The sequence below is a fragment of the Cydia amplana genome, chromosome 13, assembly GCF_948474715.1.
Source record: "Cydia amplana chromosome 13, ilCydAmpl1.1, whole genome shotgun sequence".
Taxonomy (NCBI): Eukaryota; Metazoa; Arthropoda; class Insecta; order Lepidoptera; family Tortricidae; genus Cydia; species Cydia amplana.
The window spans coordinates 12,897,722-12,913,781 of NC_086081.1; the positions used below are offsets into that span (position 1 = coordinate 12,897,722).

The 16,060-nt window shown below is 41.3% G+C and overlaps 1 protein-coding gene across 1 annotated transcript; it reads left to right on the forward strand.

Moving 5' to 3' along the window:
• The first annotated feature begins 1,000 nt into the window (after window positions 1-1,000).
• On the forward strand, window positions 1,001-15,588 carry LOC134653609 (xaa-Pro dipeptidase). Its single transcript, XM_063509008.1, has 12 exons — window positions 1,001-1,102; window positions 1,220-1,404; window positions 2,592-2,779; window positions 3,159-3,206; window positions 3,291-3,352; window positions 3,604-3,648; window positions 6,124-6,199; window positions 6,564-6,757; window positions 8,769-8,903; window positions 10,997-11,111; window positions 12,738-12,929; window positions 15,433-15,588. The coding sequence occupies exons 2-12, from the start codon at window positions 1,230-1,232 to the stop codon at window positions 15,586-15,588; spliced, it is 1,386 nt and encodes a 461-aa protein (XP_063365078.1). The 5' UTR covers window positions 1,001-1,102; window positions 1,220-1,229.
• The last annotated feature ends 472 nt before the right edge of the window (window positions 15,589-16,060 follow it).

The following is a 16,060-nucleotide window of genomic DNA, read 5'->3' on the forward strand; positions in this document are numbered from 1 at the left end:
TGATTTTAGATAGTTTAATTTATGTCGATCTTGTGATTTAGATATGTAAAAAATAAATAAATGAAAATAAATCTGAATAAGCATTTGTTTTTAATCCTACCTCAAAGAAATCATCTTAATTCATATTTTACGCCTCCTTTCTATTTTCGTTAGGTTATCTCAAGATATTACTGTACTTGCCGCGAGCAAGTCGAGCAACGTGTTTACTAGGTCAATGTAAAGTGGCCACATTTGTAACACATTCATGGTTATCTTTTACTGCATCGCTTGATTTCAAAACAACATTGTTTTATATACTTAATGCAAACAAAACACTACAAAATCAATAAGTATAACAAAATTGCCTACCAATAGCTATGTAACTTTAGATAAAAATTACTTACTAAGCTATAAGTTTAAATGTCTTATCTATTTCCGGCATTATCCTCATTCTGGGTAGTATTTTCCTGCGTGCAATAATCATCACTTCTGTTTGGTTCAAAGCATAAAACAGGGACAGGGAGTTGCGACATTGATTCTGATTATTTTCCTTGAAAAATAAAACACGCGACGCTTCAATAATTAGCGCCATCTTTTGGTAAATAGAAAAACTAAATATATTAACAAACTTATCTTTTAATGGTTTTGACATCTAGCGGCGAATAGCCGCACTATTTGCTAGTTAGAGTTAAGTTTGTTGTAAATAAGCCGCAAGCATATACTAGCTGTAGTTCCTTTACTAGCGCCATCTGTTGTAATAAGCTATAGTTACTTGCAGCGACTACATGACGTCCTGTTTGGATTTGGCTTTGCTTGTCATTAGTGTCATTACAGTCCACAGACTTGTAATTGTCGCTATGTTACAGTCAGTGAATTAAGTGACAGTGACAACCAACCAGCTGTCATAACATAATTATTGTTTCTACCTTACTTTATTTACTCTTTGGTTTCTACTTTGACTCGGAGCATTATACATTACAGTATCAGTATCAGAACATTGTTATAATTTGCCAAAACAGTAAACAGTACCGGCGTTTTGTTCGGTAAATTACGTTCTAGATTAATTCAAGGTTTGCATGAAAGTTATCAACAGTTTAATTTTCAACTCCTTATCAAATCAAAGGTAATCGTATGCATTTTTCGCTCTAATCAGTTATCGTGTGTACTTTACGTATCAATATTAATGTTTGTGTTATCGCTTCAATTCTATTCATACCTTGATTCGTTAATTTACTTGTAGTTGAAGAGAAATGGCGGCGTCGTGGTCGATGGGTCCCGGCACTTTGGAAGTGCCCATGTCATTATTTGCTAAAAACAGGACGAGGTTAGCAGAAAAATTAAAACCGGGACAAGTCGTAGTACTGCAGGGTGGGGAGAGCATTCCTCATTATGACACAGACATCGAGTATGTGTTTAGACAGGCAAGTAACTAAATAACAACACTGAGCAAGCATTTTTAGGGTTCCGTAGCCAAATGGCAAAAAACGGAACCCTTATAGATTCGTCATGTCTGTCTGTCTGTCTGTCTGTCTGTCTGTCTGTCTGTCCGTCTGTCCGTCTGTCCGTCTGTCCGTCTGTCTGTCCGTCCGTATGTCACAGCCACTTTTCTCCGAAACTATAAGAACTATACTGTTGAAACTTGGTAAGTAGATGTATTCTGTGAACCGCATTAAGATTTTCACACAAAAATAGAAAAAAAACAATAAATTTTTGGGGTTCCCCATACTTCGAACTGAAACTCAAAAATTTTTTTTTCATCAAACCCATACGTGTGGGGTATCTATGGATAGGTCTTCAAAAATGATATTGAGGTTTCTAATATCATTTTTTTCTAAACTGAATAGTTTGCGCGAGAGACACTTCCAAAGTGGTAAAATGTGTGTCCCCCCCCTGTAACTTCTAAAATAAGAGAATGATAAAACTAAAAAAAATATATGATGTACATTACCATGTAAACTTCCACCGAAAATTGGTTTGAACGAGATCTAGTAAGTAGTTTTTTTTTTATACGTCATAAATCGCCGAAATACGGAACCCTTCATGGGAGAGTCCGACTCGCACTTGGCCGCTTTTTTTAAGACAGTTATACGCCATTTAAGCAAGCAATTTTAGTAGGTAATTATTTTTATGTTAGCATTTTAGATCAAAGTTTAAGGAACATTTAAATTATTTTAAAAGGCAAGATTTATTTATTGTCGGTGTTAAAACAGATTCAGAGGAAGTGAATTTTTATGACTGACAAATATTTTTATTTCTTAATAATGTTTTATCATACCTACAATTCTGGTGTTTTGGAAGATTTAGTACCTGTTAATCATGATTTAATTTTGTTAAACTTTGCCAACCTTACACTTTCAAAATAGTATCCAAAAGGTTGTGATAGGTATATTATGTTATGTTAGTTTTGTTAAACATTCTGAATACATTTTATTCTATTCTATTATTATATTATATAGCCTTTTATTTCCACAAATTTTTACATTTTTCATTACAAATTACTTAAAGATTATTCTTTTAATTTTTTGTGGTCCCTGTTAGGGTAAAAGCCTCCTCCAGGCTTTGCCATGTTACTCTATTTTGAGAGGTAAATTACATATTTATTTCATAGGAAGCATACTTCACATGGCTGTGCGGGGTACGCGAAGAAGGCTGCTTCTTAGCCCTTGACATTGGCACATCTAAGTCCTACTTGTTCATCCCTCGACTGCCTGCGGAGTACGAGGTGTGGATGGGCAAACTGCACACTTGCGAGGACTTCAAGCGGATGTATGCTGTGGATGAAGTTCATTATGTTGATGAGGTAAATATTATTAGTATTGGAATAAACTTTTTTTCATTCTTATCAGAGTTGTGTCCTTCGGTACAATATTCTCAGTTTTGTATAGGAAATGTTTTCACACGAGAATATTCCCCATATGTCTGTTTGCGCACACCACACACAGGGATAGTCCTTCGCTACGCCCCCATCAGCGCGACGGCGATATTCACCTCGAAATATCAAAATTGAGAACCGGCTCAGCTCCTGTTTCGTCTTATGAATTGTCAATCGTGTTTAGGTGTAATTTAATTGCAAAGTCATTAAAAATTATAACATATTTGAGTATGTGAAGGTGTCATAAGTGTATATGACTATACATTAAATTTGTAATATATATCCTTATCTCTATTCTTTGTTTCAGATTCAAAAAGTTCTCAAAGGATTGAATCCAGATGTTCTACTTACACTGGTAATATTCTTTTATTATTGTTTATTAAAATAATAATTGTTCTTAATAACCTGGTGCTCATTATATCTAAAATTAAATTTTCAGAGTGGTCCAAATACAGATAGTGGTTTGACCGCAAGAGAAGCCGTGTTTGAAGGAATTGATGAGTAAGTTTACTACTAATACTATCCTCCTAAGGCCCACCATACAACATTTCCCTATTTTTATTTCGAACCTTGTTGTATAGGAGATTAGGGTGACATTCGTTTGTTTTAAAAAACAATGAAACAAAAGAAATTTGAAAAGTTCGAATTAGATTAACACAGATTGTACACTGTAATGCACATTGGGCCTTTTTGGGCTATTTTATTTCACAATTAACTGCTTTCTGTTTTAACAAATTTTATTTTAATTCCAGGTTCAAAGTGGATAATGAGATATTGTTCCCAATAATTGCAGAGTTGTGAGTATTATTATGTTATGTCATTTGCGTTTAGAGTCTAAGTTAATTTGGCACCGACTAAACAATAGAACAAACAATGTAAGTGTCATTGTAAACGTCATATTTTCATAGAAATTCGACATTAATGACACACTTTGCCACACTTGCAAATGCCACGCAGAGTTGCCTTGGTCCAACTCTACATTCTTTCTTTGCTAAGACATTTACATGACTCTAACATATATTTCTAAGCTTACATGTTATAATGCACCTTATTGGATTGTAATAAGACATAATACTGAAACTTCTATTGTTACCAAGCAATATCCGTTTTTATCTTACATTGTTTCCCGATAACAAAGATATCACAATTTAGATAGATTATGTTTTTGTGATTGTAAAACACATAATCCTATTATAGAATTACCTATAGTTGCATACAAATTAATAACGAAACATATAAGCTGATGAATTCGGTTATTCCCACTAGTTACCACTAAGTGGTTACCAGTGGTAACTACTGGGAATTTTTTTCCCACCTTTTACCACTGGTAACTACTGCGAAAAGTTAGTTAAAACCAACTCGGCTTGGTGGTAACTACTGGGAATTTTTATTCCTACTAAAACTCTAATCGACTTATAATTATATATTAAATCACTCTATATTTATACTATACTATTTATACTGTTTTTATTAGTATTTAACTCTTAACAAAATTTTGGTGGTAACTACTGGGAATTATTTTCCCAGTAGTTACCAGTGGTAAAAGGTGGGAAAAAAATTCCCAGTAGTTACCACTGGTAACAACTTGGTGGTAACTAGTGGGAATAACCCATGAATTCGTCAAAATACTTCTACGCTAAGCTTGTATGCGATAACACGTTTTTTTCGCTTCGTACCGAAAAGCGGCGGCGTCTAGCCGGCCTAGCGGGTCGCTGGCATTGAATTTCTTAATTCTTCTATTGCGCAAAAGGAAAAATAATTTTTTTTACCGTAGAGACACCTGCAATATTATGTTACACAACGAAGTCCGCAAAAATATCTGACACGATCTTATTTGTAGAGCCATAAGAGCGTGTCACATATTTTTGGGGCCTTCGAAGAGTAACATATTATTGCAGTTGCAGGTGACTGTACCTTATTCATCAGAATTTGTATTGTTTGAAAAACATCTACTATGTACCTACTAAGTGATATGATATGATTCATATGACCTACTCTCAATCACAATAATTATGCTTGGCACAGCTGTTAGTGCTACATATCATGGATGTTGCGAACATCCGCAACCGCGGAACTTCCGCATTATTTTCAACATCCGCATCCGCATAAAATCGATGCGGAGCTTATGCGGATGCGGATGTCGAACAAGTCGGTACAGGAACGTCTTAGCGGCGGCGTAAGTGCTAGGTAATTTCGTCATTACCTATAACGAAATCGTCTAGATCCAGAAAAGTCGGCCAAGTTACTGTTTATTAAATATAACGCACCTATATTCTTCCTCACATACTAAACGTTTCGTTTTTTTTTTAATAAAAAAATACTAAAAATGTAATATTTGACGTTTTCTAAGTACCTAATCTTGACATCCGCATCTGCATCCGCGGATGTGAGCCGTTAAATATCCGCATCCGCATCCGCGGATGTCAAAAACACTGCACCCGCAACATCCCTGCTACATATGTTTATATTTAAGTGTTCATTGTTCGTGATTTGATTCTATGAAATATTGTATGAAGGCATATATTTCCCACCTGATTTTCAACTTTATTTCAAAGTGGTAGGGTTCAATTTTGCATTATGTTCTACTCATAATAATATTAAGTGTGTCCAGATCTGGTGAACGTGCCACAAATGTCCCTTTTTTCGAAAAGCTCAACTGCATTATTTTTCACGAAAGGGCTTGCATGGGGTTGGCCGGTTGAAGTACCTATAGTATTTTACAGATGGCGCTATTGCAGGTTTTACCTGTCAGTCCTACGAATAGTTTTTTTTTGTGCAATTTATGGCCCTTTAAGCAAAATCTCATAGAACAATACTAGAGACAGGTAAAACCTATGCTGACGCCATCTATACAAACCTTTGACGGTTGCTAAGCCCATTACAGCGCGCGTGCAGTGCAAACGATACGCAACTGGCACTGGCGACGCATTCGCCGGATCAGAACTTAAGAAGACTAAAAGTATACTAACTGTAGATACCTACTAATTGAGGGGATGTTTACAAAAACAACATAACTGACTACACTGGTTGACACCTGAAACGATTAACAATCTTCTTAAAAAAGTGTCAACCGCTCTAAGCAGTTATGTTGTTTTTGTGAACATCCCTTCAATTACTTAGGCCCACTTGCACCATCCCACTAACCCGGGGTTGAGCGGTTGAACCGTTAACCAAGTGTCAAATTGTACTGGTAACTCCAGTTTTAACCGGTTAACCCCGGGTTAGTGAATGGTGCAAACGGGCCTTATCATATTTATTGTTTTACCTTACAGACGAGTCATCAAAACACCCGAAGAAATAGAAGTTATGCGTTACGTCGTCAAAGTTTCTTCCGACGCCCATAAACAGGTAATTCTATATTAGTACCTATATATAAAATACTTACCAACCTCTTCATAATTTCTGGCCGCTCTTATCTTAACTCCTTGAGTTTTTAAAACTTGCTATCCAAAATAAAACCTTGAAATATTAAGTTACTTATGTTCGAATATTGAATCTCTCTACCGATTCAATATCACGTTACTCAAGGGGTTTCGCTATAGGTAGGTAATTATAGTTTGCCCCAGGATTGTCTCATTTCAAGCATAGACAAAGAGAATCATACAGTCTTCGTCTTACGCTAGTACTAGCACCCAAAGGGATTAGTACAGTTTTCCTGGTTCTTACTGACTGAGAAATTGTGTTTGTCAGACTATATATGATAACATTCCAGGTGATGCTCTTCGCGAAACCTGGGCTAATGGAGTACCAATGCGAGTCCATTTTCCTCGACCACTGCTACCGCGTGGGCGGCTGCCGGCACGTGTCGTACACGTGCATCTGCGGCTCCGGACACAACGCGGCCACGCTCCACTACGGGCACGCGGGCGCGCCCAACAGCAAGGTCATTCAGCCTGGCGACATGTGGTACGTACAGCCAGCAATACTCAATAGTAATGGAGCACCAATGCGAGTCCATCTTCCTGGACCACTGCTACCGCGTGGGCGGCTGCCGGCACGTGTCGTACACGTGCATCTGCGGCTCCGGGCACAACGCGGCCACGCTCCACTACGGGCACGCGGGCGCGCCCAACAGCAAGGTCATTCAGCCTGGCGACATGTGGTACGTACAGCCAGCAATACTCAATAGTAATGGAGCACCAATGCGAGTCCATCTTCCTGGACCACTGCTACCGCGTGGGCGGCTGCCGGCACGTGTCGTACACGTGCATCTGCGGCTCCGGGCACAACGCGGCCACGCTCCACTACGGGCACGCGGGCGCGCCCAACAGCAAGGTCATTCAGCCTGGCGACATGTGGTACGTACAGCCAGCAATACTCAATAGTAATGGAGCACCAATGCGAGTCCATCTTCCTGGACCACTGCTACCGCGTGGGCGGCTGCCGGCACGTGTCGTACACGTGCATCTGCGGCTCCGGACACAACGCGGCCACGCTCCACTACGGGCACGCGGGCGCGCCCAACAGCAAGGTCATTCAGCCTGGCGACATGTGGTACGTACAGCCAGCAATACTCAATAGTAATGGAGCACCAATGCGAGTCCATCTTCCTGGACCACTGCTACCGCGTGGGCGGCTGCCGGCACGTGTCGTACACGTGCATCTGCGGCTCCGGACACAACGCGGCCACGCTCCACTACGGGCACGCGGGCGCGCCCAACAGCAAGCTCATTCAGCCTGGCGACATGTGGTACGTACAGCCAGCAATACCAAAGAGAATACAGTGTATTCGCTAGGTGCACGACTGGTGCTGCCCTCATTTTGGCAGACTTTCTACGTTAAATCTTATGGAGTAAAATTAGTTCAAGCGGCTGCCGCTAGTACTAATGGCGGCCATTCCATAAGATTACCTGTGTTTGTGACGATCAGCGCCACTTCCCCCTCCACCGATTTCGCACCTTGCCAATAGAGAGTTACTGTCATGGTAATTATGTAGACACAGAACATTAACACACACAGTAACTGTTAGAACGCCATTTGACTTATATCCTTATTTTTTCACTGATGTAACGATGACAGTAAGCTAAAGGTACGGCGCCATCGCTCGAAAAGATTGCACCATACCTTTGGCCTAGTCTCGAGTAGATCGCGTTAATTTTTGACATTTAACAAATTGACACATACCAGTGAAAGAATAAGGATCAAAGTCAAATCCGTCAACTACGGTAGCCCTTTAAGAAGTGTAACGCTCTTACGGTAGATGTCGCTGGGGTCCCCTTGACCCATACGGTGAAAAGATTTACTGGCTATGGATGAGGTATTGGTGCGCCGAGTTCACGTCTCAACCAAGGCAGTAATTTTTCCACTTCTAAATTTATCCTAAGCTTAATAGCATCGTTCGTAGACGTTTCTGCTTGTTAAGGATTTCGTTGCATGTTCCATTTTCGAAAACTTTTGGCTGTGGCGGCGATTCCAGTATTCGTTGCGGATGGCACGCCTATCGTGTCATACGCCACACGCTAAAACCTGATGACACGCCTGTCGTGCCATCCGCATCGAAGCGGTTAAAAATTAAAACAACAACAAATCTGGAATTGACTGGATCATCATCATCTTCCTCGCGTTGTCCCGGCATTTTTGCCACGGCTCATGGGAGCCTGGGGTCCGCTTGGCAACTAATCCCAGGAATTGGCGTGGGCACTAGTTTTTACGAAAGCGACTGCCATCTGACCTTCCAACCCAGAGGGTAAACTAGGCCCGTATTGGGATTAGTCCGGTTTCCTCACGATGTTTTCCTTCACCGAAAAGCGACTGGTAAATATCAAATGATATTTCGTACATAAGTTCCGAAAAACTCATTGGTACGAGCCGGGGTTCGAACCCGCGACCTCCGGATTGCAAGTCGCACGCTCTCACCGCTAGGCCACCAGCGCTTCAACTGACTGGATATCAGTTGATATAAAGTTGTTGTTTCCAGTTTATTCGACATGGGGGGTAATTACGCGGGCTACGCGGCTGACATAACGTGCAGCTTCCCCGCCGATGGCAAGTTCACGCCCGACCAGAAACTCGTCTACGAGGCCGTGCTGGTCGCTAGAGACGCCGTTATCGAGTACGTACTCTATTGTTCGACATGGGGGGTAACTACGCGGGCTACGCGGCTGACATCACGTGCAGCTTCCCCGCCGACGGCAAGTTCACCGACCAGAAACTCGTCTACGAGGCCGTGCTGGTCGCTAGAGACGCCGTTATCGAGTACGTACTCTATTGTTCGACATGGGGGGTAACTACGCGGGCTACGCGGCTGACATCACGTGCAGCTTCCCCGCCGACGGCAAGTTCACCGACCAGAAACTCGTCTACGAGGCCGTGCTGGTCGCTAGAGACGCCGTTATCGAGTACGTACTCTATTGTTCGACATGGGGGGTAACTACGCGGGCTACGCGGCTGACATCACGTGCAGCTTCCCCGCCGACGGCAAGTTCACCGACCAGAAACTCGTCTACGAGGCCGTGCTGGTCGCTAGAGACGCCGTTATCGAGTACGTACTCTATTGTTCGACATGGGGGGTAACTACGCGGGCTACGCGGCTGACATCACGTGCAGCTTCCCCGCCGACGGCAAGTTCACCGACCAGAAACTCGTCTACGAGGCCGTGCTGGTCGCTAGAGACGCCGTTATCGAGTACGTACTCTATTGTTCGACATGGGGGGTAACTACGCGGGCTACGCGGCTGACATCACGTGCAGCTTCCCCGCCGACGGCAAGTTCACCGACCAGAAACTCGTCTACGAGGCCGTGCTGGTCGCTAGAGACGCCGTTATCGAGTACGTACTCTATTATTCGACATGGGGGGTAACTACGCGGGCTACGCGGCTGACATCACGTGCAGCTTCCCCGCCGACGGCAAGTTCACCGACCAGAAACTCGTCTACGAGGCCGTGCTGGTCGCTAGAGACGCCGTTATCGAGTACGTACTCTATTATTATGGCGTTGCTTATTCGATTCGATTATCGTTTGACCCTGTCAGTCATTTTGACATATGAGCGTTTTCCAAAAAAAGTGTACATTTCATTCATGTCTTCAAAATATTGACTTCTTGGGCTCATTTTACTCAGAATCATTTGTACATTCACGCCTCATACATAAAAAAATGTGTCCAAAAATTTCCTTTCCTGATCGTCACATTCTTGTATGATTTTTTTTTATTTGTATGAATGTGACGCACTGGAAAATTTTTTTGTTTCATACAAAATTTTGGGACACATTTTTTCATGTATGAGGCGTGAATGTACAAATGATTCTGAGTAAAATGAGCCCAAGAAGTCAATATTTTGAAGACATGAATGACATGTACACTTTTTTTGGAAAACGCTCATTTCCGTTTGTTAGAAAGAGGCAAATTTTTTTTTGGAAAACGCTCATTTCCGTTTGTTAGAAAGAGGCAAAATTTTACAGAGGTTTGTAAGAAGTTTCTAAGTTTCATGAGTAAGGGGGATAATCCGTTGGCTCAGTAACCCAAAACTTGGCCTTCGACACAAGGCACTTCTTGGTCGCTTCAGCGATACCTAGGCCCGGGGCGTCTCAGGCGTCTGACAGGTACGTCCTGCTCTTCTCATATTATATCTTATCGAATACGTAGCCAGAATTAATATGACTTGATTAGCCGCTCATTTGTTTTTGGTGCACGGAATATGCTATTAAGAGCCAACAGGAGTGGTCATTTCTCCATACAAACGTACTCGACTGTTTCCTCCGTGGGTTTTGAAGCTAGAGCAATGATTTTTTCAACACAGATTAATATTGTCAATATCTGTGTCGGACCGTTTTGCTTTTTTTGATATTTTTGTTTTTTAAGGCGCTTAGAGCCCTTCAAAAACGGCCAAAATGGCCTAATTGACTATGCCGCAATGAGAGGCGTGCTATTCAAAACTGACATCAATTAGTCAAAAAAGCAAAACGGTCCGACACAGATAATGTCATAATCATTTAGATTTCCAAATTTGGTTACGATTGGTTAAGTTTTGGAGGAGGAAACAGTCGAGTACGAAACCTCGATTTTTGATATTTTTACGCAGGATTTTTCGCCTTGTCCTTATCGCACTAGTTTTAGGAGCCGCTTCTGTTAGCGAGACGGGTATATTTACCTAAAATATTTAAATCTTAGCTCCTGTTGGCTCTTAATTCTGTAATGTTCTCATTCAGAGCCGCTCGCCCGGGAGTGATGTGGCCCGACATGCACCTGGCCGCTAACAGTGCTATGCTGGAGCATTTGAAACAGGGCGGTCTGCTCCAGGGAGATGTAGAAGATATGATTAAGGTAATCTATTACCTTTTTACCGCCAAAGATGTCAACTGACTCGCGCGTAAACACACACATATCCCAAAAATCAGACACAATTTACACACACGCGCGATACACATCTTAGTTTCACATGTTTGTTTTTTTCTCTAATTTAATTTAAATATTGTTGAAATTGTAAGTACCTACTATAAAACCTTACGTTTGTAATCGGGAAGGAACTGATGGCTCCTGAGACACAGGGAAACCTTTGAGAGCCAGGTACCAATGTTATGACTTATGTAATAACTCAGTTACCTAAGAAATGCTGTTTTAACCCTTAAATGCATTATACATTTGTATGTGGTTCAATATGCATATAAAATATTTTTATTACTATGATTTTTTTCTTTATTTTTCCCACAATCTATACAACATTACCCATCTATTTCAATTTATTAGGAAATTATACAAAAACTCATGCCTTTAGGGGTTAAGTGTTTAGACTGTGCATAGAGAAAAAAATACATAGATTGCTCACTCCATCCAAGTCCAGGAAAGTCTTATGTTGTTGAGCATAAGACTTTCCGGTCGCTGCTACATCTATTGCCAAGTAGCAGTAGTGATAGTTCCGCTACTCGATGCTAGATGCTAATAGTCTTTTTGGTACTAAAACTGATGTATAGAGTGAGCACTCTATGTATTTTTTTCTCTATGTTTTTACTATCAAAGAATTCAAAGAAACTAAATATAGCACCATCCATACCTGGGATAATATCGAGATAATTAGCGGCGTAGCGTTTAAAGGGTTAAGAAATGCTGTTTAAAGCCTTTCCATGTCCATAACTTTAACACTAGAAATAGAAATAAGCTTGCTATCAGAAAGTTTCGTGTCCGTAAAGTACAAAAGTCATTCGTTGGGCAATGCATTCATTTTTATAACAAGTTACCTGAGGATGCTTTAAGATTACCCTTTCCAGCTCTTAAGAATTACTTAAAAAAGTCATTGATGTTAAAAGCTTATTACAGAGTCGAGGACTACTTGACAGACAAACATGCATGGTCCAAACCAGAAACTAACTAATAAAAAGTAGTAGCAATTAAAAACATTGTATTATGTATAGAGTTATAGGTGACACAGCTCAGGTAAGCAGGAAAGCACATCAAATATTATATGTTGGTAATTAATAATAATCAATCAGATTTATATAATATGTTTTCCTATTTCTTTTAATAACTTTATTTTCTTTTCCTTTTGTAAGAATTTGATATGTTTTCTGAAAGAGCTACGATTTTGTATGATTCCATGTACATATGTATATTTTCTAAATCAATATTAATATAAGTATAATTGCATGAATTCTATAGTAATTTAAATTGTATTTTTTCCCTTATTTTCTCGTAATGCATGTTAATTATAAGATGTAATTGTTTTTGAAAAGATGTGTCCCGCCGAGTTTGTTGCCGGTCCCATATTGGGATACCCTCCTCCAATTAAGGGGGGATTTAAATCTTCTCGGGGCAGAGGTGTAGGGTTGGAGCCGGTCTACCTAGCTTTATTTGACGTTCATAAGCGCATTGTAATTATGCCTACTTGAATAAACTATCTTTTATCTTTATCTTATCTTATCTTTAGACTGACTGAGTATAACCAACTGTTTCCAGGCGGGCGTGAACGGTATCCTCCAACCGCACGGGCTCGGGCACCTGCTCGGGCTGGATGTGCACGACGTCGGCGGCTACCTGCCGGCGTGCCCGCCGAGGCCCGAGGGCGTGCTGGCGCGCCTGCGCACTGCGCGGCGCCTGCAGCCCGGCATGCTGCTTACTATTGAACCAGGCTGCTATTTTATACCTCCGGTGAGTCACGTCAAAAAGTTATCTATTAGAGATGCACCGGATATCCGGTTACTATCCGGTATCCGGCCTATCCGGCCGTTATTTTAGTATCCGGCCGGATACCGGATAGTGACCTACTATCCGGCCGGATACCGGATAGTGACCTACTATCCGGCCGGATACCGGATAGTAAAATTAACACATTTTGGGGTAAAAAATGGAATCTAAAACCAGTCACGGTCATAATGCTAACGACACAGTAGATAGAAATGAATACGTAACCAATGTCACACAATACACTTATTTGTTTACACAAAAATACGCGCGCGCGCTTGTAACTATAAACGAACTTACTACGTAATGATATGATAAAACTCGTTACGCTCCTAGAAATGTGTCCGCGCGAACATTCACTACGAAACAGGTCGAAACCTGCACGACGCACCTGCAAAACTCAAAATATAGGTATAGTTCCGCCGGCCGAATATCCGGCGGCCGGATACCGGATATTCGGCCAGTGTCAAGGCCGGATATCCGGTATCCGGCCAAACAACTATCCGTTGCATCTTTATTATCTATTGTATAAAACCGGCCAAGTGCGAGTCGGACTCGCGCACGGAGGGTTCCGCACCATCAACAAAAAATAGAGCAGCAAAAAAAACGGTCACCCATCCAAGTACTGACCCCGCCCGACGTTGCTTAACTTCGGTCAAAAATCACCTTTGTTGTATGGGAGCCCCACTTAAATCTTTATTTTATTCTGTTTTTTGTATTTGTTGTTATAGCGCAGAAATACATCATCTGTGAAAATTCCAACTGTCTAGCTATCACGGTTCGTGAGATACAGCCTGGTGACAGACGGACAGACGGACGGACAGCGGAGTCTTAGTAATAGGGTCCCGTTTTTACCCTTTGGGTACGGAACCCTAAAAAAGGTGTCCCCTGTCGAAATATCGTGTCCCCTAAGTGTAAGGCCTGAGTGGACGCTCGAGTTGGGCGTGCAGCGGGGCGGGGCGTGCGGCGTGCATGTTAAACAAATGCGCACGTATAGGAGCGGCCTTAGTGCACGCTGCTCACATCACGCGTGAGCCCACAGCCACGCTGCACGCCCCGCCGAACGCTCCGCTTCGAGCGTCCACTCAGGTCTTAAGCTTTGGATTCCTCCGAAAACGGTGCCGTCATATGACGGCCGTCATATAGCGGCCGCAAAAGACGGCCGTCTTTACGGTGACGACATGTGGAAAGTACCACGGCGTCATAACACACCGTCATCCACCAAGGTCAAAGCGGCAAATTTGAAAAATGTAGGCGCGATGGGATAACGTCCCATAGAAAATTTGAATTTCGCGCCTTTTCCTATTGACAAGATTTGCTTGATTATCTATAATTTACTTGGAGGATGAAATATCATCAGAAGAGGAAAATAATCGTAGTTCGGAATCATTTATTCAAATCTCGTGTCATATATTCAAAATGGCGTCACCGCTATCTAATAAAACGTTCACGAAACTATCGACAAGGTCATGACGGCCGTCATCTTACATTGCGTTGACAATCAACGTAACGTAACGCCGTCTAGGAAACCGCGCCATCTTGTTTACATAGACAACGTTCTAGTGACGTCAGTCAACGCTATATAGCGGCCGTAATATGACGGCACCGTTTTCGGAGGAATCCAAAGCTTAAGTATTGTATAAATACGTGTCCCCTGTCGAAACATATCCCCTGGACTTATGGTTTGGCTGTCAAACTATATTACGTCCACGGTAACCCTTTAGGCTGACAGTTCAAAAATGACAATTGAATGTCAGTCTTACTCATCGAAAATAGAACACATGTTTGAAGTGCCGTATGTGGGAAATATATATCCCTTAGCCTGGTAAAGGATTAAGGTAAGGCTGCCATCCCTAGAAATTGTTTTTTTTTTGTATGATTTTAAGGCCTCGCCAGGCGTGGCTCACACCGCGATTTCGTCGCGTCGCTACAAGTACATGCGGCCCACACCAATTTTGGTGTCTAGCCATAGTTGCCGCGCACCGCTACGGAACGGACGCCTGATAGCGATTGCGCCACCTAGCGGTCATATCTGTCGTAATCAGAGATCGGACCAATTTGCGACATTGCTCGCAATAATGTGGAATTTTAATTAATGTTTTACTTGAGATTTAATTTTGTTCCCTCGTCAATAAATAGCACTTAAATATATTATTGATATAAAAAAATGAGTACCTACAGAAAATTTGGAAAACATACTGATTAATTTCTTTAATAAATTTACATTATAAGAAATCTTTGTGTTTTTATTGATTAGGAATCAAAATTAAACCTCAGGTAAGAAATTAATTAAATGATTAATTATGTAATAAATTTTGGAGTCATGTCCACATTATTGCGAGCAATGTCGCAAATTTGTCCGATCTCTGGTCGTAATAGACGCGTTTTGTTAGAGTGAATTTTCTGTACCTAGTACTATTATTTATTCTGTGACCTCGCTTTGCCTAACCCATTCCTTCTCATATTTCAGCTACTCAACGCAGCTAAAAACAACCCGGAGCAGTCAAAATTCTTCAACTGGGATGTGGTTGACCGCTTCACAGGATTCGGTGGTGTTCGTATAGAAGATGACGTGCTTATAACTGAGACTGGCGTTGAAAACCTCACCTTGGTGCCTAGGACGTAAGTCGTATTTTACTTTGACATCACGTCAACATTTTTGGCAGACCTTAGAACTAGATATACAGGGTGTTTCCTGTAACAGGAGCAATAAATTAAACTGTAGGCTGTACTCCTCAAACTGACCAACATTTGTTCAGCAACTTTTAAAAATAACTTATGTTTTGATTTTTATTACACTTTAAAGTTTATTCTAAGACGCAATGTATTGCAAATTTTGTTATGTTTAAAGCGTCACAAGCAACGTCAAACACACTGATGTCAGCGTACATTGAAGGCAATATTTATTTTGTATGAAAAAGAGGAAGTCTAAAGGATTCATAATTTTTAAAAGTTGCTGAACAAATGTTGGTCAGTTTGAGGAGTACAGCCTTTAGTTTAATTTATTGCTCCTGTTACAGGAAGCACTCTGTATATAGTCGGACCAAGCTAACTCGGCAGCGATATTGATAGCACAGACTGTGCAAGTGTTATTATAT

What these genes read in the sequence shown, in the direction of transcription:
- LOC134653609 (XM_063509008.1), top strand. Translation starts at nt 1,230, where the DNA reads ATGGCGGCGTCGTGGTCGATGGGTCCCGGCACTTTGGAAGTGCCCATG. An exon ending in AAGTTCATTATGTTGATGAG is followed by an intron (nt 2,780 to 3,158) that starts GTAAATATTATT and finishes TCTTTGTTTCAG; the next exon opens with ATTCAAAAAGTTCTCAAAGG. An exon ending in GCTGCTATTTTATACCTCCG is followed by an intron (nt 12,930 to 15,432) that starts GTGAGTCACGTC and finishes CTCATATTTCAG; the next exon opens with CTACTCAACGCAGCTAAAAA.